The sequence below is a fragment of the Vicugna pacos genome, chromosome 5, assembly GCF_048564905.1.
Source record: "Vicugna pacos chromosome 5, VicPac4, whole genome shotgun sequence".
NCBI lineage: Eukaryota > Metazoa > Chordata > Mammalia > Artiodactyla > Camelidae > Vicugna > Vicugna pacos.
In genome coordinates, this window is record NC_132991.1 from 73,101,261 (window position 1) to 73,127,009 (window position 25,749).

The 25,749-nt window shown below is 34.2% G+C and overlaps 1 protein-coding gene across 2 annotated transcripts in view; it reads left to right on the forward strand.

Annotated features, from left to right (window-relative positions):
- The window catches only part of PGAP1 (post-GPI attachment to proteins inositol deacylase 1), a 69,492-nt gene extending 52,455 nt beyond the window's left edge, over positions 1-17,037 (forward strand). The window contains exons 21-27 of one of the 2 annotated variants that reach the window (XM_006215994.4): positions 2,546-2,636; positions 3,468-3,665; positions 4,626-4,761; positions 6,246-6,296; positions 6,770-6,957; positions 8,224-8,328; positions 9,365-17,037. In XM_006215994.4, the coding sequence (XP_006216056.1) occupies positions 2,546-2,636; positions 3,468-3,665; positions 4,626-4,761; positions 6,246-6,296; positions 6,770-6,957; positions 8,224-8,328; positions 9,365-9,503 (908 nt within the window). In that variant the 3' untranslated portion in view covers positions 9,504-17,037. Of the gene's footprint in view, positions 1-2,545; positions 2,637-3,467; positions 3,666-4,625; positions 4,762-6,245; positions 6,297-6,769; positions 6,958-8,223; positions 8,329-9,364 lie in introns of those variants that run through there. The other variant, XR_012072828.1, reaches the window with a different exon arrangement.
- Positions 17,038-25,749: the final 8,712 nt, after the last annotated feature.

A 25,749-nucleotide genomic window follows, 5' to 3' on the forward strand; every position in this document is an offset into this window, starting at 1 on the left:
CCCTTCTCTCTCAAGTTTACAGGGATTTGAGATCCTCAAAGTTTTAAGAAATTCCCAAGAAAATTCCTTACTTGTTTTCTCCATTTTATACCCTTGTGTCTAAAGTTCCTTCCCTCTGTGCTGAGGCTCTCTTAAGGGGTAGAAGCTTGTTGGGGATCTTGTTCTCCACACCATTCTACTCCCAGTGCCTAACATAGGCCAAGCACAGAGTAGGCGTTCAGTGTAATATTTGGGCTCTATCAGCTGTATCATTTAGTTTATCAAGAGTTTACACGGAGGGACTGTTTCAAAGGTATGTGTAGGGTTAAGGGAAACCAGGAAGAAACGATGAAGTACCAGATTAGCAGCAGAGCCATCTAGTCCTCCTAGGTGATAGGGTAAGGGAGGGAGCAAACCTAAAGAGCTGTAGGAGAGGCAGCAGTACTGCAGCTGAGCCTTGGGTCCAGGAGTGCTACAGCCACTGCCAGCCTGTGGCTCAGCAGGGAGAAGGCAGGGAGATAAACACACTAACTTGATTTCCTCCTGTCCTCTATCTGCCATTGCCTCTCACTTACTGAACCCAACCAGAAGCCAGTCCATAAGTCAGCCTCCCAGAATTCAGAGCAAAGTAAAGGGTAGAGAATGGATCTGGAGAAGAAAATGGAGACTATGTTGTACATTGGACAAAGCCCTCTCTAGAGTGTAGCAATTAGAACAGCGAGCCTCACATGCTTGCTGGGCTTGGCAAGAGGAGACAACAGATAGGAAAAGAGAGTGGGCCAAAGCAGGTAAAAGCAGTCCAGAAATCCCCTCTACCATTCCCATCTTGTCAAATCCTTCCACAGTTCCTCATTTCCTTTCAATGACTTTCTGCAGTTTAAGTCTGCCTTTAGTGTTCATTTTAACCTGATTTAACCTATATTCCAGGAAGAAGGAAGCAACATTCAGTGTGATCTGCTCAGATCCAATCTTTTAAAAGATTATTCTGACAATATGACATCAACTATACTTGAATATAATTTTTTTCCAAGTTTGAAAGATGCCTCATTCTTCTTAGTTTCAAGTGACAATAATTGATTTTCAGACATTTAGAATTTATGTCTAGATAGTCCACAGAAACCACAGGGATGTATGATATTGGTTAATCTAGAGGATTTAAGTATGGGATTATGTCTCAAATTTATTAAAGAATTGGTTCTGTGCTACTCAGCCATAAAAAATGACAACATAACGCCATTTGTAACAACATGGATGTTCCTGGGGAATGTAATTCTAAGTAAAGTAAGCCAGAAAGAGAAAGAAAAATATCGTATGTGGAATCTAAAAAAAAAAGAACAAAAATGTAAAAAGAAACAGACTCATAGACATAGAATACAAACTTGTGGTTGCCAAGGGAGGGGGGTGGGAAGGGACAGACTGGGAGCTCAAGATTTGTAGATATTGGCAGGCATATGCAGAATAATAAACAAGATTATACTGTATAGCACAGGGAAATATATACAAGATCTTGTGATAGCTCACAGCAAAAAAAATATGACAATGAACATATGTATGTTCATGTATAACTGAAAAATTGTGCTTTACACTGGAATTTGACATAACATTGTAAAATGACTGTAACTCAATTTAAAAAGTTAAAAAAAAATTGGTTCTGAACCAAAGGTGCTTATCAGAAGTCACTTGTAGATCATGCTCACTAGAATGGCTATAATAAATAAAGATAGATGATAACAAGTGTTAATGAGGACGTGGGGAAATTGGAACCTTTGTCAGCTGGTAATAGGAATGTAAAATGGCATAGCTCCTTTGAAAGCAGTCTGGGTGTAGACCCAAGAGAAATGAAAACATACATCCACACTAAACTTATACATTGATGTTCAGAGGAGCACTATTCATAATAGCCAGAAGTAGAAAAAACCAAAATGTCCATTAACTGATAAATGAATAAATGTGCTGATATATGCTACAACAGATGCATCTTGGAAGTATGCCAAGTAATAAGAGCCAGTCACAAAGGACCACATATTATACAATTCCTTTTTTATGAAATGTTCAGAGCAAGTCTACAGAGACAGAAAGTAGATTAATGGTTGATTAGGAATGGGGAGGCATTGGAGGTGACAATTAAGAGGAACAGTTTCTTTTGTGAGTAATGAAAATGTTTTAAGACTGAATTGTGGTGGTTAATGCACACTTTGTGAATATATTAAAAACCAGCAAATTCCATACACTTTAAGTGGGTGAATTTTTAGATAGGAGAATTATATCTCAGTAAAACTGTTTTTTACAGAATAACCCATGGAGCTTTGTAAAAGTACAGATGATGAAACTTCAGCCTTAGCTTCCTGAATTTGTTTCACAAATGGTTGAATGTGTACTCTTGTATGAGAACCACTGAATTAGAATAATTTTTAATCTTTTGAGAAGAGTCTCTGTGATATAATGAAGATCCTTGCTTTCTGTCTGACATGAAATATGTTGCTCTTACAAACAATGCAGGATATAACATGTCTTGTACTTAATTACTGTGAATTCTGTATTACATGTAATGTTTTTAAATCACTAGGTCATTGCTTAGAATATGCTACTATGTTGGATAAAGAAGCCAAACCATACAAAGTTGATCCTTTTGTAATTATGATTAAGTTTCTGTTGGGGTAAGTTTTATTATCTATGATAATGATTTTAATTTTGTTTTATATATAAAATAGTATTTTTGGTTTCAATATGGAATATAAATTTTCAGATGAATATGGCAATAAACTTGTTTTACTAAATGAAATTGTTCTCTTAGGCAAAAGCCTGATAGGAATATCAGCATTTACTTCAGTAGTTTAACCATGTTAAAAGTAACTACTGAACTTACTTATCAGTCTAAACTTATGCTGTCATTATACCAGTTAAATACCTTTAACATTTGCAAAGGAATGTATGTGGTCCATGATCTTTGGGTATCCCGGATTTATGGACACAAAACGTTATAGGATATAGATGAAACAGTGCCTCAGAACACTTTTTCTTACTTTCCATACAAAGTATATTTTAGATCTCTCTACCCTACTTAACATTGCATTCTTAATTTATTGTTTTTGGGTGGTTTTTTTGTTTTGTTTTGGTTTTTGGTTTTGGGGGGGTTTTTTGGTTAAGAGATTATTTAGATGTCTTTCCCTCTGTCTACAACTAGCTATTGGCTTTCTAACTTAAAAAAAGGGCACTTATTACTTCATTTCAAGGGTCAATAGAGAGTGGTAAAGCTTCATTGAGACTTAGGACTCAGATCTTTGAAGATCAGCAGACTCACTTGTTCCCTACAAGGAACTGAAGTTTCTTTTTTTAGTATAATTATAAATTAAATATCATGGGACTTTAGGGGCTCTAATGATTGAATGGTCAAACACCTCAAATAATAAATCCTTGAATGACAATTGCTGGGTTTTTTTGCTTTTATTGTATTGTTTGCTTTTTTTTATGTTTTCTTTTATCCACAGATATAAATGGTTTAAAGAATTATGGGATGTGCTATTGTTACCAGAATTAGATGCCATCGTTTTAACTAGTCAGAGTATGTGTTTCCCCCTTGTGTCCTTGATTCTCTTTCTGTTTGGAACATGTACTGCCTACTGGGGTGGCCTTCTCTCTTCTACATCTGTGAGACTCCTTTCTTCATTGTGGCTAGCTTTGAAAAGGTAAAGGATGAATGACTAAAAGCTTTCTTATTGCTCTTAAGTAAGAAAAAAATGTAATCTGATAGGGAACCTTAAAATTTAATTTGCTTTCACTGTAATTAAACTATAATTTCTAAGGGAAAATGTGTGCCTAGCAAAACATGGTATTAGTGCTCAAAGTTATGTTTCTGTCATAGATGATCATTTATTTCAAGTTAAATGCTACATTTGATTTTGACCTTAGTGCTCAAGAGTTAATCCAAAAGGTCTGACAGATTACACAAGTGTTTTTAAATTTCACTCTTGTAACTCTTTCCAAGGGTACAGTGTTTCTCTGGCAATGCTTTTATATGCTGATTTTCAATCAGACCCGAGGGCAAGAGACTCCAGTCAAGGATCAGATTAGATGAAATATGTAAGAGCTCAAAAAAAACATTGCCTAGAGTTTTATCATATGTGCAAAGACACAGTTTGAAGTTACTGGTAGGCTTTTCTGGTAAACCAGTGATCTAGTTCCCTTTACCTCTCCTTGCCACACACGTTACGTAACTTCCTGTCACAGAGGGGACTGTGGTGTGATGCTGCTTCCTCTACCCTTCTGAGGTGCTTCTGGCATTAACACCATCACATTGCTGAGTGGCCTCGAGACTTTAAGAAATAGAGAAACGGTTCCTTTCCTATCAAGATCAGGAATGTATGACATGGGGACCTATAATTACTGATTATCTTTAACAGTGTTGTTTCTTCCTTTGTACAATCACCCATAGTGTGTCTAAATGAGAGAGGAGCTATCCAGTGTAGTATAAAATTTACAAGTATGTGTCTCCCCTCACCTGTATTTTAAAAAATCTTATTGTTTACCTTATAGTAATACTTGCATATTAATAAGAAAGACTGGCAGAGGACTGTAGTATTTTCTTCTTATATGTAACTATAAATAACTGTCAAATGCTTTTGAAAGCTTTACTTTTGTTATTCCAGGCCTTCTGAACTTCCTAAAGATATCAAGATAATATCACCAGACTTGCCCATTTTGACAGTTGTTCTAATCATAGTTAGTTGGACAACTTGTGGAGCATTTGCCATACTTCTTACTTATCTTTACTATGTGTGTAAGGTATGTCAAATCAATAATGGCAGATGGGCTGAGCTTTGTATCAGGCAGGCATAGGTATTAAAATTTTTTGTGATTACTGCTGCAGTAACCTGTTATATAACAAGTTTAAGTGTAAAGGTGTTTTAACATCTTAACTATTTCAAATATATATAGTTACCTGAAGAACTGAAGTTATTAATCTGAGTTGGGTTTCTTAGTTAAAGGGAAGGGAGGAGATATAATCTGTTTCAGGTTGCTTCATGCTCTGGCAGGTAATGTTAACTTTTTAAAAAACGTTTTACTAGAACAGTTTTTATTCACATCTGCCTTTGAATATGGATAATAGACAAAACAAAAAGTTATGTCAGTGGGATCAAGCTGTCAGTCATGTTGAGATGATGTAGAATGCTGCAAATTTGCTGAAGAATCACAAGACAGAGATAAAAATAATTAAGCTGATAATTTCACTGAGGAAATGAAAAACACTTCCAAAGAAGGCTGACAGTTTTGTCAGAAGATCTAGGTTATACAGCTGCCATTCTCCACATTAATCTTATGTAGAGGCAGTTGATACCAGAAAAGATAATAATCTTTTCCTTTTTTTTTTTAAACTGTTTCGTTTTTTTTACCATTTGGTCTTTCTTTTTTTTAATTGAAATATAATTGATTTACAATGTTGTGTTAATTTCTAGTGTACAGCATAGTGATTCATTTATATTCCTTTTCATATTCTTTTTCGTTATAGGCCATTACAAGGTATTTAATAGAGTTTCCTGTGCTATACAGTAGGACCTTGTTTATATATTTTTTCCTTTTTTAACAAAGGTTTGTTTACACCTGCATTTAACACTAATACATACACATTATAGATTACTTCAGTTTTCAAAAGAAAAATAAGTCCATCAGATAAAAACTATTTAGATCTACTTTGATTTATAAATATAATTTGATTTATAAATACTATATTTTTAGTTTTTTTAAATGGGTATTTCAGACAATTGGTGCAATCAGCAAGACTTTCTCAAATACTTAAGAAAATCTGATAAATGTATAGACTTTCTCAGTTTCTTACAAACATTTTACCACCTTATATAACTGAGTTCAGATTTTCAAAGATTTAGAATATATAAAACATGTTAAACTCTTTATATTATGCTGAATATGATCAAATTTTTGACTCACATGACACTTTAAGTTGCATTAGCAAGGCACCATGCAAACATAGGTTTACACATTGTAGAAGGTATATAGCATTATATCCGGCCCTGGTGTACTCTGGAAGTATGCATTATTTTTGTTTCTATTTTGTAATCCATGATATCAAGCACATGTAGTTATTATATATCTTTTCTAAAAGGATGTGTTTAAATGAATGTTTATTTACCAAAAAAAATTTTTTTATGTTTTTTTTAAATTGCAAATTACAGTGCTTCTCAATTTCAATAAAAATGATTATTCTTTTGTTCCAAAATAAAAGTAAAATTAAGGTCATTTCTTTTTCATAGGTTGTTCACTTGCAAGCCAGCCTAACAATTTTTAAAAATAGCCAGACTGTGGTAAGTTTTATTTTCAAAACTGTACATCACTGTAGTATGAAAGAACATGGGGAAAATATAAAAGTTTGGGCATTTTTTTAAATAAAAGGTTAGGATTTTATAGTGTTTAAAAGGTATTGTGAATTTAAATAACTTTAAGAAAAGTGAACCCAATGAATATTAAAATACATTAAGTTTAACTTGATCTTTGTCAGTACTTATTTTTGTTATTACAAATTAGCTTTTAAATTTTGTTTAAAAGTGATTAGAGTATATATTCTCAGCAGTGGAAATAGCAAATCAAAGGAATAAAAGTTTTATAACTGATAATGGCTTTAAAATACTTTTAAACAAGATAATTTCAGTATTTTACATCAATTTGGTAATGGAAAAATGTATTTACTTAGCTGTTAGGTGTAACTGAGTATGATTCTAAAAAAAAAAATCTTTAATTTTGCTTACTATCTTGCTGTTTTTACTTTATTGCTTTATAGAATCCCAAACACTCTAGAAGAAGTGAAAAAAAGTCCAATCACCATAAAGACTCCACAGCACATCCTCTTCGTTTATCTGCCAGTGATGCTGAAGACAGTCTTCGCATGCACAGCACTGTGATTAACTTACTGACATGGACTGTGTTACTCAGCATGCCATCTTTAATTTACTGGTTAAAGAACCTTAGGTGTGTTTTATTTATATAATCATACTTTATTTAGTTCAAACAATAACTGTAACTAGAGACTTCCTAGATTCCTAATCATTCATAAACCTTTCTCAAGAACAAGGAGCTGTCACCTGAAATTTATTTTCAGCATCTTCATATTTCTTCTTTTCTATGAGAATATAGACTCTCTCAAAACCTGCCCCCAAAATAAGGAATTGTATTTTATTCAATTTACCTTTAACCATCTTTGAGTCTAGAAATAATGTGAAAATGTGCTTTATTTTGCTGACTTAAGGTATTCACAATGATAGTGCTTTATGCATTTTTCAATTCATGATCAGTTTTATTTTTTCTTAAATTTGGGGGGAAGAAAAATGCTTACATTCAAAATATTAGAAAGAAGGAAGTGTGTCCTGTTCTAATGTGTCCTATACATTGAACTAAAATAAATAATCAGCTGTTTTACTACTGAAAACTCTCATTTGCTTTGCTACCTGGTAAATGTACTAGGTTAAATGAGAACCTAAAAATGTCCTCCAAGATTATTTCTAGAATATTTAGTTATTGGTTAATTGTTTTTTTTTTAAAGCCACCTCATATAGTTAATAGTTAACCCCTGCTCAATATAGTTTTTAGAAATGATGTAAAACTTTCTGATTATCTAAATATTGAAATTTTTTTTGAACAGTTGACAAAAATCAAAACAAGTTCAATAAATTAAATCACAGGTTACCAGAGGTTAATATCCTTCCTTTGTCCCTTATTTTAATCACGGTCCAGATTTTTGTTCACAGATTTGGGGAGAAAATTACTTGAGGAGCACAAATTTATGATTCTGAAAGGCTGTAGCTATCTCACTGTTAATGCAAGAATTAAGAATTTGGATTTTAAAAAGATATGGGACAATTACTTTGTGTAAACCTTCATCTTTTTCGTCTTTTTAAAATAGACCAGCCTAAATATATTTTAAGTAATTTGTTTTATAAATATATTATTTATAAATGACTCTTTTAGGTGTATACCTATTATAAAAAGAAAGTGCTTTCATATTGGATATTTTTATTTCCTTTAGCTCCTGAACATAATTCTCCATATAAAACCTAGAGAATAAAGGTGATGTAGAGCAAAATTTATTTATCAAGGATTTCTTGAGCTGTTGAGAGCTCTCTTATATCCATATTGCTACTGGAATGTTTGGAATTTATTTGATTTAACTGATAATTTTAAATGATTGGGTATGCTTTGTTGATTTGTGTGTTATTTTTTTCTTTCTTTTTGACATAGGTATTACTTTAAACTTAGTCCTGATCCATGCAAACCTTTGGCATTTATCCTTATTCCAACTATGGCACTTCTTGGAAATACTTACACTGTTTCAATAAAATCAAGGTATAATATTTTGAACTTTTTCTCACGTCTATTCCTAGTTTTTATCATTCTTTTATACCTGAAACATGCTCTTTGTTCCTAATTACTTGGACTGTTCCTAAAGGTAAAGCCATAATAGTAATTATAGTTCATATGCAAATATAGTTTATGTGTACATATATTTGTTTTCTTAATTATGAGTTTTATTTGTTAGGATTTAATATTTTTTTAAGTTAACCCTTTAAAGATATGATATCTAAAGGTTGTTTCCCAAAACTACAGAAGTGGAAGTGGGTAGTAATATAGGTGAAGTAAGACTGGCCATGACTTGACAATTTTTGAAGCTGGGTAATGGGTACATATGAGGTTTATTACACTATTAATGTACTTATGTTTTTAATTTTTCATAATAAAACTTTACTTTTCATTGACTGGTTATTTGCTCTGGGAGCTTTTTTCAGTTGATTCTGGCAGATAGTTGCAGATACTCTAAAATCAGGCAGACATGGGGTTTAAATCTAGGGCTCTGTATCCTTAGGTAAGTTTCTTAACCCCTTAGTTTCTCTATTTAAAAAGATGATAGTCTTTTCTGGTAGTATTTGTCTTTTAAAAATGTTTAGTGTCTTGTCTTATGCTCCTGTTAGGAATTAAGGATGGTTCCTTATTTGCTTGAGGTTTTTTGCTGTTATTAATTATGGTGAAAATAAATATTTCTATAGCTGCGTCATAGTAAACATTATTGATTTTGTCATTGTTGTTGTTAGGATAAATCTCTAGAGGTAGAATTGCTGAGTAATAGTCCAACTAGTATTTTTCTGTTGTTAAAATTTAAAAGACTGAATAAAACTGGTTATTTACTTAATAGAAATATTTTTCTCTTTTGTGGCCAAAATTGTATTGATCTTTGTAAAATTACAGACAATTAAACTCATTATATGAAAAATTACTTTATCTAAAATCACTTAGAACACTTTCTCAAAACTATAAAAGATTGACATATTCAGTTTTTGCTCACAGTGTAGATCACGTTATAATGTATTTCTCTGTCTCTTTACAGTAAATTGTTGAAGACTACTTCACAGTTTCCACTTCCTCTGGCTGTTGGTGTGATTGCTTTTGGGTCGGCACACTTATACAGGGTTCCATGCTTTGTCTTCATTCCACTTTTACTCCATGCATTATGCAACTTTATGTAAGATTGGATTTAAGGAATGATAAAGATGATTTTTGTCTTTAGGGCCAGTAATAAGTGGGAACGTACAGATCATCAATGTAGACAGCAAGATCCTTTGGAGAAGACAAGTCTATTTTTACAATATTGAAAATAGGAAATTAGTTTTGTAATGCTTGAGGAAAGTAGTTGATGCATGGTTTTGTTTTGTGATGTGACATCTGTGTACTAGTCATTTTTGAAAAATTAGTAAAAAAGATAAGGTGGCCACTGTCTTTGAGGACTCCTCTGTGTATTAGCTAGTCTGCTTGACTGGCCATGCCAGGGGTTTTCTAAATACTCAGTAAATGTAACATTTGTATTCTCACCTCAAGCATTCTGCTCATTTCATCAAACTCTCTTCTGAAAAGTGGGTTAGTTTGTATTTGCTACAGTATACACATTGGGAAAAAAAAAAGTCTTAAAAGGTTAATGAAATTTACAACTGTTTGGTTTCTCAAAAATGAAATAGCTACAGTCTATAGTTACTTTTTGACAGCTGCAGTGAACAAAGTAGACATTTTGTTTTCTTACATCTATGAAAATAGAACTTTCAATTCTAAGGAGACATGTTTTCTTGGTAACCAAGCAAGATTGATGAATAGAAACATAATTCAAACTCAAAACTTAGTGAAATTTTCTTGTTACTTCTCAAATAAGAATCTTACTTTGTATACTTAGTGAGTATCAGGAGACTATTGAAAAGATCAATTGCTAAATGTAAAGAAAATTCTCATAGATACTACTTACTGGCATTGGAGCAGTTCGGTTGTTCAGTCTCTATACCATTTTCTTTAATTCATTGACCCCATGGTTGCCAAAAGTGCCTCGGGTCATGAGGGATTGTTAAAATAATTAAATTCCAGTGGTCAGAAAAAACTCTAGATACGCAGTTTTATCCACTGTGGAAGAAATCAGTATGATCAAATGCAGTGCCACGGTCAATGTATAATATTATACTATTAACGGAAGAACGATGGACAGACTGTTACCGCATTAATAGCATAAGTATAAACAATATACCTAAACAGATTGGAGGGTTTAGCCACTAGGTTTAACAGTAGAATCTTAATTTGCCAAAGTGATTACTGTTTGATAAGAGAGTAATATTTCTATTTTAGTTCAGATTTCAGCTCACTTTTAGCTATAAAGGAGGAGGTAGGTAATGGAGCAAGGTATCTTCGCTTTAAGGTGGAATAAACTCAGGCTGGGGGGTACCTAGGTGACAGAGCCCTTCCTTTACATGTGTGTGCTGTGAATACCCCGAACCTCTGAAGAACAGTCCTTAAATCCCAGTAACTCCACAGTTGCACCTGGAACTTGTGTCCCTGTTAGTACCCGGGGTGTCCTGGAGTACCAGGTTCATTTACCTGCTGTTGCATCTGGCTTCCATTACAGCCTCTCAGCTGTTACTGCCTACTAGAGGGTCACCCCTGCTTTACTACCTGTAGCAGGTTACCTCACTTCTTTTCTCAGTTGTTCCTCAGGTCCTTGCTGTTTTGGCATCAGTTGAAGAGGGTCTTGCTGTCATCTCTGTGGGTTGTAAGTTTGATTCCATTGTTGTCGTTCCCAATTCGTGTTCAGTATTGGTATTTTCACTTACTGAGGTCATTAAAGGAAAGTGGTAGCCTCATAATAGACATGGCAAGCATACTAAGCTCTTGTTTGTTTGAGGGAAGTGGCAAAAGGCATAAAATACAGAATGCCTGTGTGTTCAATATCTAAATGGAAAGAGAATTTATTGGATTATATACTTTCCCATGACGTACCACATATATAGTTAAGTAAGGACGCATCTGCCTAGGTTTAGCTGTACGGACACTCATAAACAACTTTTGTGTATAGGTGTCCTATTTTTTTCACCCCTGTTATAGTTGTATTTCAAGTTACAGGTTAAATGTGTCATTTATTTCTGAAATTGAATTTAGGTCCATACACTGAAAGAACTTAAGAAAATTCATTAATTTGAATCTTCTGTTGACAGCCATAATCATTACGTGTATTTGACCTAAGTCTCCTTGTTTAGTCATTGCTGAATAAAATGTAACAAGCTTAAATTTCTCATTTGTGAGTAGTACGTTAGCTTTTTAAAGCAGCAGACTAGGCACCCTAATTTTCACAAAAATATTTTCATGTGAGTGTAGTTATCATGAAGTTCCAAAGTCTTATTTATTTCAACAAAATGTTCATTTTAGGACTACAAAAAGCGTTCTAATTAAACATACTATAAACAACAGTGTTTAGGGGTTTTGTATATATAAAATACAGACACATATTTTGACAGGGTCTTCATCAAGTCCTACTGCACTTTAAACTCAACTACAGAGATGAGAAAGTAGCCTCTGTCTGAAGATTAGCAAAACTGATGTTTCTGTCGCTTGGGAAAAGGAAAATACTTTGTCTTTAAATTACACATTATTTCTACCATGCTTGCAACCTATATTATTAGCTGGCAAAACAGCACAGGTTTATTCGCAATGTTACTAAAAATAAATTTGTTTATAGGCAGTTAAGGGTTATCTAATTTAACAAACTTCTGAGCTCTACTGTTATAACATTGTTATTTAGAATTTTTTGAGTTTAGAGTAAGTTTTGTACTTATAAAAAATTACTCCTGGACTCTATTACTAGATAAATATGGACTGGACAGGGACAAACCCTGAGTACTTTCAGTGTTTCTAAAGACTCCTCTGGAGTTATTGCTGTTATAATTTGGAACAGATAATATGATAAAAATCATTAATGCTCTTTTTTTCAGCATCTTTTTCATGCCAAAAATTACAAAGGTTCTGGTAGCTCTTTTCTTGGTTGTCACCAGAATGGAAATATTTTAAACAGTAGTCCTAAAAAAAAAAATCTGTGCCTAATTAACATTCATTTTAAGTCTCTTCAATATGTATTGATCATGTATTGCTTAATCTTCAATTTTTTTCATATTTTGATCAGGTAAATTCAAATGTCTGTGATGGAGTATGTTTTCTTGTTTGAATTACTATACTATCTACATGATTATACAATTAGGAAGAAGAAACAACTAGTAGGTCTAGTAAATGTTTGTTGTGATTATCCTATCACTCATGCAGATGGTACACATCTCCCCTAAACACACATTCTTACGTGAGGTTATCTTTATCATTATCTTTTTCTTAACTCTTTAGTCTTTTCACTTACAGCATAGTGTATTCTTTTCACCTCACTACTCATTAGCCCCTCTTACAGAAGGTAGTCAAGGGAAATAAACTTAATTAAAGATAAAACTCAATTTTCAGTTTAGTTCTTGAAAGCTCTGGGAAAAATGGGGAAAACACAAAGATAATGAGAGAAACTAGGGTTGTTGATCCCCGAATTCCCAGACATTTCAGTTGGCCTCTATTTTCACCTTAAGCATTAGGTCTGAATTAATGTAATTATCTTGCTTTATTATGAGATTTAGTGCAGAACATTACATTGTTGCATTTGCAATTTTAGTAACTATTAAACTCAGTTGGGAAAAATAAAAAAATGTTTTGAGACTATGACTAAGGCATTTGTTGATTATTTTTTATCATCACTTTTTGTTTTCTCTGTAGTTTAGTTTTGTGAACTTATATACCATAGGAAACAACATACCTTGGGAAGTTTTGGGGGAAAAGTCAATTTGGAGAGCATGGCACTCTCCAGGATAAAGGAAGCAATAAAATTATCTTTGTATTATGAAATTAAACTCAGATAGAAAACTTCTTGCCACATAAGGTAAATGTAGAAGATACTTTTACGAAATAGTAAGATGATTGAAAGCTAAAATTTTATCCCAGTGTTTTTGTATAATGGACATTTCAAGTTCTGTACTGAACTCTTACTTATATATGTTACTTACGCGTTCTTTCACAATGTATTTTAACAGCCTGTGGAAATAGAAAGATTGTAAGGCTACTCGCCTTCTTTACTTTTAATAAGGATGATAGGAAAGAAAAGTCAGGTCAGTAGTCCAAATCAAAATATGTGTACTGTAAATGCTCAAGAAATAACATTTTTTTTGATAAATTATATCATCAATACATGATGACTGAATTATATATATTAATAACTTAGTTTTAAGAATGGAATAAAATTTGGGAATTATGAGAATAGACTGCTAATTTCATTTATAGTAGAAATATAACAGTACACCTGAACTGGCAATACCACTTTCAAAAGTTAGATTATATTCTAAGCTCCATCTTGATTACGTTGCTATAGTTGAAAAATTTTAAATCAAGTACAGTACTTTCTAAAAGTGTTCGGCATGTTATACTGTCAAAAATGTGTTTTGAAATACCAAGTAACCAGTTGATTTCTGATGACTTTGTATAGGACTTGATACATGTGAGTCAGATTTAGTCTGCGCTCATTCTGTACATTGTAACTTTGAACACTTAGGAAAAACTGCATCTGTTGATATATTTTGATTAGTGTAAATTTGTTTGCATATTTGAATTCTAATCTTACTTTAGGAGGTCTAAAAGTAGCCATTTTTGTAAAGTTCATATGCTCTTATTTTTAGTGTTATTTTGGTTTTTAGTATTTATACAGTAGAAATGTTACTAGTAAAAGATTTATAGACAAAGCATAGAACTATTAACTGTTCGAAAGCCTAAGTGATAGGCATATTTTGTATTTCATGCTGCACTTGTTTTGTCTCATACTGGACTTTTTACATCCCTTTTTTCAGGAAAAAAGACACGTTTGAATTTTTTAGCGTAAAACTCTACATTGGAAAATAGAACTGTATTTATATGGTTAGCAAAACACACTTTGCCACCAAAGCTAAATGAAACTGTAAAATACCTCCAGATATTTGTGCCAATGAACTTTTCTTACCATATTGGGATTAAAACAAAAATAGTTTTTTCAGTATTTTTCATCTAAGACATATTAAATACGTAAATCATCAAAACTTATATTCCATACCCTAATTTTTCTTTGAAAATATATAAGGCTTATAGTATATTCTGTTTTGGCTAATTTCTGGAATAATGTTTTCTGGCTTTATTGGGTGAAATTTAGTTTACCCAATAATGACCTTTCAGTAATTAGTTGAAGAAATCACTTAAGTAATCTTGCTTCCAATTGATTCTGTAAAACTTTAAATTCTGTTGCCCAGATCATTTTTAGTACAAGTGTCTCTCATTTATGTAATACAGAGTTTACTGTGGAATTTTTTTGTTTTCAGTGCATTTCCGTTCAGTCCCTTTATACAATCATGTTTCACAGGGGAGAATTATCCCCTAGAACCTAGCATAGTACAATGAGGTAAACATAACAAAGTAAACATTGTAAAATGCATCTTAAAGGAAAATATAAAAACAATCAGAACGTAAGTGCTATAGTGTTAACATTGATATGGTAGTGCACTCATGAAAGAAAAGCAGAAATACAATAGACTCAGAACCTCTGGTGTTTATCTGGTTGAAATTCTTTCATTTCTCCTATAGAAATCTTCACAGGAAATTTCAGTCCCTCATGTTAAAGTTTTCCCTATCATTTAATGTCACTTAACTTTTTCTGCCCAGTAATGTTGATGCAATTTGCATAAGTAGCCTTGGAAGTAAAGAGGCAGCAGAGAAAGCCAAATATTAAAATGCTTGACCTTGATTTAGTTACAGTTTATCCAATTATCTGGTGGGGGTGGGGGTGATATTGCTAAAAAGATGATATACAAGACCTACATATCAGCGAACATCATTTTTGGAATGAATTGTTTGTTTTGAATAAGTTTATCCTAAGTAGGAGATGCCTGTGTTTAACATAACCAAGCTTTTACATAATCAAATACGTTTTTGTTGAAATATTGGTAGAAATAGTCTACCGCTATAGAGGGGGAAAATACCCAGTATTTTAGTGTATATAAATTAGGAAGTTGTAGTGTATATTTACATTTTTTAAAATATAAAAGTGACTTCAATATATAATTTTGAAGTGATTGTATTACCATTTCTTAAACTTACGACTGACTGTAAATGTAGCAACATACCCGTGAGAAACCAGACCAAAATTGAATGCATATTATCACTGTGACCTTGAACTTATAGTCATTTGGGATAAAACAGACTGTGCCTTAAAATAATGAAGGGGTGCCCTGCAATTTTATAACTGCATACTTATTATGGGTGGTCTTCTCAAGCCCCAAATCAGCCCCAAATCCTTTTCTTTGAGGTTGGTAAAATAAAAGTTAGTCAGTATTTCTCTTAATGTTTGCTGAACTATTGCTCTGGAGGTCTCCCTTAATTTCCAGAGTTCCCATTTTGAATTAAAATTGACTTACACTTCATAGATGTAGAAAATGAAAGTTTAGCTAACATTTTGGAAAATAAATTTATTTTATGAGAAGGTGGTGGCACTTCTGAACTTGTTACACATGGAAAAGTTAATCTTAAAAAATAATTTTTTTGTCTTTTAATGAATAATGAATTCTTCCCTAAGAGCTATACTTATTTTCCCCTAGATTATTGAGGCTTGTATTTGTATATCAAATAAAGTTAGTTTAGTCAATAATGATTTTTCAGTAATTACATAGAAACTCAGATTCATGTTGTATATGTTTAAACATTATTTTCCCTTTTACTTTTCCCTTCCTATTTTTAAGGTATCAAGAGAGAACTGGCTCCAGTTTTGTTTTGTTTTAATGTAAAGACTTGCATATTTACTCTGCTTATTTAAAATGATGGATATAATTTCTATTAAAACAGATTATTCCATTCCTAGGACATTCATGGTCTTTGTTAAAAGATGCCCACATCTCTGTGTACTCAGAATTTTTTGTGAATTTTTCAATTTCAGTTTTTAACATAAACTCAACACATTTCTTTCTTCTCATTTCACCTCCACTATCTCCCATCAAAGACAAAAATACAGGTTTCTCTAAAAGTGTGTAGAAAGAAAACATGTCTTTCCTTAAAACATGGTCAAATTGAGATGGAAATAGTTTGGGCAAGGGTATGTAATAAAATAAAATTCATGGCTGTCAACCTGCATCAGTTTCTATATTATAGTTAAAAGTTTATAGAGGACAAACTATGTGTTATGCTGAGATAGACTCAGTAATCATTTATTTGCAAATTGATAATTTTGTTCTCATCCAAAAAAATGCAGTGCATAGTAACAATACTTAACAGTGCAAAGGAACTTGTCCTATAATATATACTGAAAAATGATTGTCACCTTGCAGATTTTTCGATTTAAACATGCATGATCTTCTCCAGTACTTTGTATAGTGTGTGATGTACTAAATACATTTATGTGTAATTTTGTGCACATTTTTTGTATGGTATAATTAACATTATTACATTTAACTGGTTGTAATTCACAAAAAGTGCTATTTATTGTATTCTGTAGGGTGTTGTGATTGTTTTTAATCTGTGTTTCAACATGGTGTCGGGTTTAATAGATGAATATTTGCCTTCAGTCTCTGCTCAGGTATTAATGTGTAGCAATTTTTGGTGCTTTCTTTTTAATGTCATAATCTGGTGTTCTGAATGGTCAATAAATTTGGTGAACAAGAACATGTGATGCAAAATTGCTTACCAGTTCACGTACTCCACAGTACCATCTCAGGAAGAACCCTTAAAAATCATTTCTTTACAGCGTGTCTGGCATTTCAGAAGTTCAAGCATGGGGCATGATATATCACAGGTAAGTATTGGAAGCAAGACAAATTCTAGTATTTCCCAACTTGGTATTTTGTAGCTTCTCACATGCATTTTCATGGACATTTTATGGTTCACATTCTACTTTAAGGAATTGTATAGTTAATGTTTCTCCCAGAGACCAAACTTCCACTTTCTTTATGCTAACTTGATATATATTCTTGGATACCTCCATTTTCCAAATTACATGAGAATGATTTGGACATTTTTTGTAAACAGATTCCCTGATCATCCTAGAACTAGTAAATTTGATCTTGTAGGGAGGAGACCTGGGATTCTGTTTTAACAAGTGCCTCAAAGAGTAATTCTCAAACATTGCTTTAGTGAATAAAATTTAGTTTGTTAGGGCTCTTAGAAGCAACTAGAACAATTGTCTTTAGAATTACAAGATGCCAAAAGAGACCACATAGTTTGATGATTCAGTATAGATCTCAACTTTATTATAACGGATGAGCGGAGGAAAAGGGGGTAGGGCATCTTTTGAGGGATGAGTGTTTTCTTACACATTGATTAGAATAATGTTTTCTAAATTATTTTAACCAGCATCCCTAAATAGATGAACATTTATAAGTTATCCGCATGTGTTAACATTGTATATATTATTATTAAATATACCCCAAAGAGAAAATTTTTAAAGATGAGAAATATGCAACTAGAAGCTTAAACCTTTTCCTTGGATACTTAGAGAAGCATCTTGAAATCAGTCCAGTATGGAGGCCCTGGAGTGAACAGCATGAAGTCCTCATAGGACTTTCCTGCTAGTTTTTCTTTTTTCAATTCCCACTTCATCAGTGTGTGTTTTTTATTTACTCACAATTCTGTAGGTCAGCGATCAGGTCCCTTTTCATACACCCCTTTGTATTCCCATGCTTAGCAATGCTTAGCAATGCATATTTTACATGGTAGAAATTTGTTAAATGTTTTTCAGGTGAGTAATTATAAAAGTGATCCAAGATAATTCAAAATCCTGATTTAAGAACAACAACAAATTATGTCAGTAACAAAATTGCCTTTGTGTTGATAATTGTTGAAGCTGAGTGATAAGTACATGGCCTCACATTATCTTGTTCTCTTTACTTTTGTATGTACTGGAGTTTTAGATAACAAAGACATTTTAATTATGGTCCAGGTATTATATTTACTAAGTATATTAATACATTTAGAAAACCTTTCAGAAATAATTGAAAAAAAGAAAAGCTTTTTTTTTTCAATTACTCTACCTAATTCCAAAGCATGACAAGGCAATTACAAAAACCATTACTGACCGACACTCCTTGTTAATATAAATGTGAAAATCCCTAACAAAATACTAGCAAATCAAATCCAGCAATACATAAAAGTCTACAGGAATGTACAAATCAACTACTAGGACTGGTCATTTAATACAGTAAGGTCACAATTTAAGGTTAATATAAAAATAATTTTTTATATACAAACATCAAATAATCATAAAATAATTTTGTAAAATGCCATTTATATTATCACAAATATAAGATACTTAGGAATAAGTAAAAATATGTACAAGACCTCTCCACCAAAAACTAAAAATACTGCTTAGAGAAAGGTTTAAAGTCCTAAGAATATTCATTGATTGGAAGACTCACTATTTTTAGGATGTCATTTCTCTCCAAAATAATATGTACATTAAATGCAATCTCAATAAAACCCCCAGCAGGCTATTTTTTTAAAAAAATCTACAAGCTGATTCTAAACTTTATACAGAAAGGCAAATAATTTCTTTGGAATAGTCACAACAGCTTTGGAAAAGAATCCTGCCAGTACTTGATTTCAAGACTTACTATAAAGCTACAGTAATCAAGACGGTGTGGTACTGACAAATGGATGGATAGGTGCAGCAATGAAAGAAAACAAAGCGTTCAGAAATAGACCCACGTGTTTATGGTCAACTGGTTTTTGACACGGGCCAAAATACTCCAATGGGGAAAGAAAAGTCTTTTCAACATACAGTTCTGGAATAAATGGATAGTCATATGGGGGAAAAAGTAAATAAACCTAGACCCTACCTCACATCATACACAAAACTAATGAGATGAACCTTAAATCTAAATGTAAAAGCTAAACTATAAAGCTTCTAGAAAAAAATATAGAAGAAAACTGAGATGTGATGGTAGGAAAAGGTGCATAGATAGAAATAAAGCAACAATTTTAAAATTGGTAAGTTATAGTTCATCACTATTGGAGACTTCTGTTCATCAAAAGACAACATTAAGAAAACAATAGAGGCAAACCAGAGACAGAGAAACATTTCTGACAAAGGATTTGTTTTCAGAATATATAAAATACTTCAACTCAATCATAGAACTTCAAACAGCTCAATTTTTAGAAGTGGAATTTGAAAAAAATGGAAGTCAGGAGGTAATTTTTTGGCAGAAATCAGAATGTCCCCACTGCCATTTGGGAGCACATTATTCCTGGAGGATTACGATGACATCATCTCTGCTACTGAGATTCCTTGAGAATTTTCCTAGGGCCAGACTTACAGAATGCATTTTTGAAGCGAGAAGGTAAGGGTTTGCTATCTATTCTATTTAAAATAATTGTATAATACTTTATGCATCTAGAGAACTAAAGAGCTCCCAGAATACTAGGAACTAACCATTGATTTTAGGAGTGCTATGTTTTATTTCCTTTTTGGGAGAGGGTTTGTTGATTTTTTTTTTTTTTTTGGATAAAAGCTCACTGGCTCTATTCAGAGCTCACAATTGATGAATAGCACTAGGAAAGAGACTCATTTATCCATTATACCCAAAAATATCCAAAGAAATGCCCATCTGAATTGTATTCAATTTTTCCCTTTTCTGAAACTACTTCCTTTATTATACAAAATATATGCCTGGAAATTTAGGTATTATTTTAAGAATGGTGTTTCTTCCAGATATTTGAATAATTTTATCAGTGACTTAAAATATGTGGGCCATTACAAAATTATATGATTCTGAGATTGTGTCTTATCTAATAGTCTAAAATAGAAGCTTTTCTCATCCCTTTTGTATCAAAAAGACATTTTAAAGGATAATTTTACTCATGTAAAACCTCAGATTCATAATAGATGTTTCAACACAAGTCCATTTTATTTTGTGAATTGGATGACAGAAGAAGCTCTGCCTTTCTCAAAAGGGAATAAAGATTGTAGATCCAGCTTCTAGGTCTGCCTGTGGTACAAGTTACTCGGGAGAAGCTAAAGCAGTTGCGGTGAGTGTGGGTCCTTCTCTTTTGCGGTTGGCCTGACACCTTGACGTAATCTATTCCTTACCTCCTCCAGCATCTGGTGGCTGCCCACATTCCTTGACTTGTGGCCTCACCTCTAAAAGAATTTAAGTAGAAAGATGTGTGTGATCATAAAATTGACACACTCCCCCAGTCTCCACTGGTTTGTGTGTAACAGCTAGATTGAATGTTAACTTAAACTTTACTAGTCCATTGAATACTCAGGTCAAATCAACAAATATTTATCTGCTACCTACAATTATCTCTTCCCTCTTTATTAAAATAAGGCATTATGTAAATCTTAAATGGACAATATGGAATAGAAATGTAGCAAGGTTCAAATTTCAAAAGAACATGATAAGAATCTAAGCTCAAGTTTTACCTAAAGAATGATTAATTCCATAATTATTTGTGACATGCCAGCCTTTTCTCTGCCAGGCATTAAGCCAAGCTCTGAAGAGTCAATAATAAAAAAGACATGGTGCCAACTTTAAGGAGCTAACCTTAGAACAATGAGACATGGAAGCCAAAATAATCATCCAAATTCAACAAAGTAAAAGTAGTTGAAGTGACTAAATTTTTTTTTTTCCTCAGAAGACGTGACATTTGAGGCGAGCCTCAAAGGACAGGGAGAAGTTCTGAGAAGAGACAAGGGTTAGAGAAGTCATTCCAGGCAGAAGCAACAGCATGTTTAGTAGCACCAAGGGATAAGTGTGGATGGTGTTCACTGGAGAGGTCAAATGGCTGGAATGGTAGGATGGGTCATACTGAGGGGTCTTTACATCACGGTCAAGAACTTAAACTTTATCTTACGGGCATCCCAAAGTCACTAGAGCTGGATGTGATGCTAGGAAGCTTTTTCTGTGCCATGTGACCTTGTTTTTCTGTTGTCTCTGCTCCAGGGTCAGTTGCAAAGCTAAACCCATTACCAGCCACTTCAGGTCCTCTTCTGCAGAAGCAGACTGCCTGCTGAAAGGCTGTTTGCAAAGTCCTAAGAAATAATTTAGCCTTCTAGATTTTAGGAAGCATTCTTTACACATTTATTGTGACTTTGAAGATACCCACATGGCCTGAGGTGATGGGGTGCTGGGACCTGGTTCTCAAATCCAGACTGAGAGAGTTTCATTTATATTTCAGTCACCTTGAGAATCTAGATGTCCATTTTCTTGCTCTGGGTCTCCGACCTGGCTTCAGATCTAGCATGATTACCATCATTTTTACCTTTTGTTGCCTCTCCTCCTTCATCTTAGTTTTAGTAGTACTACCTTGAACTGAGGGTGGCTTTAAACATACATGCTGGCTGTCCCTCTCTGACTTGCCCAAATCACGGCATTTGTGTTTCAGGAAGGCTGGTGGCAGGGAGGAAGACCAACCAGAGAAGGGACCTTGGGAGAAAGGAAGACCCGACGAGGGCAGAGACTGGCTGGACTTAAGGGCAAACGCTCTTAGGAAAGGATGGCCACCCCAATGAGTCCTTGTTCTCCTTCCTTTATGGGCCCAGGCTTCTAGAATTGGCTCACATCCTGTCCCTAAGAGGTAAAAACAGCTATAACATGTCTTTGGAGGAAGAACTTTTTTCCTCTTCAAAACACCTCTTTAAATTTTTTATTAAACAAAGCCAAGGATAGCAAAGACTAGAATGGATTTCTCCATAGTGAATGGCTAGAGGATTCTGAGGATCAGCCCTCTGCAATCAGAGGCCCTCACACCACACCAATACTGCCGAAGGGAACAAATGCTCAGCCATGTTGTAGAGGTGTTTGAGAATGTCACTTATTTTTTTTAAAAAAAACCAACTTGTCTGACTCTAAGCCTTTTCTGAATGGGGTTGGGGAGCAGAAATCCAGTTTCAGTGGGTTCTGAGCCTTTCCTCGCCTCCTCAGGGTCTCCCAGAATCTGGAAGCTTTGTGTGGTCCCCAGATAGGAGGGGTCCGCCTCTGCCATCCATCGCAGTCACGGTGGGTCCTCTTTGCTTCTGTTCTGTGCTTGGCAAGGGGCTTATCCTTCTTCTCCCATCTTCTCCTTAACCTATTTTCGAACTGAAATAGGCCCACTGCCACGAAAAGCAGTACAAGTGCTGTGAGCAGAAGGCTGCGTGGTATACTAGGTTAATCATGTGAGTAACCTTACCGCTGTCATTGAAGTTCTCATCATCACTGAGGAAGCATTCTATCAACAGTAATTTTCCCTTTCCTTAACTCAGACCAGGGGGAAGAAAGAGGACATTAAATTATCATCCCTGTTCATGATACAGGGCTACATCAGTGCTTTTTCTCCTTAATAAAGACAGGCAGGATTTAAATAGGTTAGATACTCCAAAAGTCCAATAGTTTTCAATTTTCTCTGTGCCTCCCACAATATCCTCTTCATTTAGTGTCCTCTCCTCAACTTTACCATTATTTTCTAAATTTATACTCTAATTAAGTTTGTGATTCAGTCAACCTGTGTTTATTGTTTCCTTTATGCGGTAGTCCTTTGCTGAGTACTCTGTTTTCCTCTCAATTTCTGGTTACCAGCAAAGTCCTTCATTCATATGTCTCTAGGTGCAGAAGGCCGAATATCCCAACTGCTGCTTATATATTTAATGAAGAGGCCAAATGGGATAATTTAGACTAAAAATTAATGGTTGGTGAAACTAAACTAAACTATCCTGTTTTTTTTCTCTCTCTTTTGATTGAACTTAACCAAATAACTGCAAAATATCTCCTTAGTGCTGTGTTGATACATTCCAAAGAAAATGTCATCAGCTTTATCAATAATATTCTACTTTTTAAAACAGAGATTTGAAATTGAGAAATAATTAAAGGAATTAAAAATAATAGTTTTATTTAAACATATAATTTCTTTTAACAATCAGGAAAACTCCAGTCTTGGTGAACAAGGTGGTAATATGTTTATGTTGCTTTTAGTCCATTGCTCCTTTCTGAAACTAAATTATTTCTTAAATGGGGAACTATTGAAAGGAGAAATAAGTGAATTGTGTTTTTATATGAATGGAACTAAAGTTAGAAATTATTCATAGATAAATAGATACGCAAAACTATTCTACTTTATTCATGCTTTCTCATTTAAAAAGTTCATTGTCTATGTGTTGGGCTCACCTGCTGGTATTGGGGGAAGGTAAGGGTGAGCATTGTTCAAGGAGTTCACAATGTTCATAATCTTATTAACCCTTTAATACTTCAATACCATTAGGTGCTTTAACTTCAAAATCCTGGAGTTTTAACAACAGCTGAAGTAATGAAATTCCAGGGTACTCATTTACTCACTCGACCACTGACATTTAAACAGATTCAAATCTTGCATTAAAACCTATGACAACCATAACTTCCCTTGGCTCCGTGTCCCCCTCCAGTTACTGCCTTCTCTCTTTCTCTTTTCATGGCTAAATTTCTCTACACCTTGGTAAACTCATTCTCTCCTTCCTCTCCATCACTTCTAATCTGAGTTTCACCTCCATCTACCAAAACATCTCTAATGTTCCATGGACGCTTTTCAGTACTCATTTTACCCAATTTACCCCTTCTCCCATACTCTCCAGGTTTCCTCCTACCTCCAGGGTCTCCTTCATGTAGATTCCTGTATAAGTCTGGTTCCTATTAAAATTTCTTGAAGCTCAAGTCCTCGGCCACCCTTTCTACTCATTTCCCTAATCTTCACTGAGGTAGTCTCATCCTTAATATGCCAACAATCCCCATAGTTCCATTTCCTTCCAGGACTTCCACTCTGAGCTTCAGGCCCATGTATCCAGTTGTGTACTCTCCATCCCCACTGGGAGATCTGCAGGGCTCCTCAAACTCAACACATCCCAAATGGAACTCATGGTCCTCACCTCTTCATGCCAGTATTTGGTATGTGAGCAAACGGCATTGTAGTCCACTCAGCTGCATAATCCTGAGACCTAGGGATTGGTCTTGTAGCTCTCTTCCCCTTAGCTCTGCCTCCCAGAGTATCCAACACATAACCCATACCTTCTAAATCTCTCTTAAATACCCCCACAGCTCTGCATCTGTGATGCTGCCCTAATCTAAGTTAAGGTCTTGTCTTGCTTGGACTATTGCACTAGCCACCTAACTGGTCTCCCACATTCTTCTTTTCTAGCTCAATCTGTCCTCCTCACTGCAACCAGAATAGCTTTTTAAAATTGTAAGTCTGATCAAGCCACTGGATTCTTAGAGCTTTTCAATCACTTACCATTGTTTGCAGCAGAAAGATCGTAATCTGACTACCTCTTAAGGCCCATATTGCATCAGCCCTTCACCTTGTTTCCTCTAGTCCTCAAATACTAACTGAATTTCAGTTGCTTTTAATGTGCCATGTTCATTTCAGTCAGAAGGTCTGGCATAGTTGTTCACCTTGCTTGAAACTCTTCTCCATCTGTCCTCCCTAGCTTGCCTCGGTAACTCCTACTCATCTATTAAATGTAAGGTCACTTCTTCACAGAGCCTTCTGTGATCCCTGGGACTGCATCAAATCCACCTGCTCTACACTCTCATAGCACCATAATCTCTATAGAAATTATCATCATTTATATATTTTATTGTATGATGGTTCTGTCTTGCCCATTAATCTGTTTTAAAAAAATATTTTGTCCAACTATTTTATTTTATTTTACCTTTTTCTGTTTGTTTTTTTCTGGGGGAGGGAGGGGGTAATTATGTTTTATTTATTTATTTATTTAATGGAGGTACTGGGGATTGAACCCAGGACCTCGTGCATGCTAGACATGCACTCTACCACTGAGCTTATACCCTCCCTCCCCCCACTAACCTGTTAATTCAAAAGGGCAGGGACTCTATTCTTACCATTTTACCATTCTTACCCCAAAGCATTGTGCAGTGCCTGGCACATAGTAGGCACTCAATAAAAGTTTGGTGAGTGACTGAACAAAGGCATGAATAAATGAAGGTCATAGTGAGTTACCCAAGGTCAAAATGGCAAAACTGAGATCATAACCAGGTATTCTAATTTCTAGTCCAGATTACTAGCCTCCACAACGAAAAGCTTGTCCTGGATTGTTCTGAATTACTGGACCCAAAGCAACTTCACAACTCATCATGCCCAATTTCTCAACCCCACCATCTGCAGATCAGATTTATTCAGCAAGTGGATGCAGCAGGTATAGTAATTTTTCTTTTCTTCCACAAAACTCACTCTATCTTTGTGCTCTGTTTTGAAGGGGTATTATGATAAACCATGAGACTATTTAAAACTCATAAAGCTTCTTGAGATTTTCAGAAGAAGTATAAAGTACAGGTCACAAAGAGCAATTTTGTCTCTTGCAATAGAATTTTCTGTTTAAAAAGCACTGTTAATTTGAGAGGCTGATAGCTCCAAAAG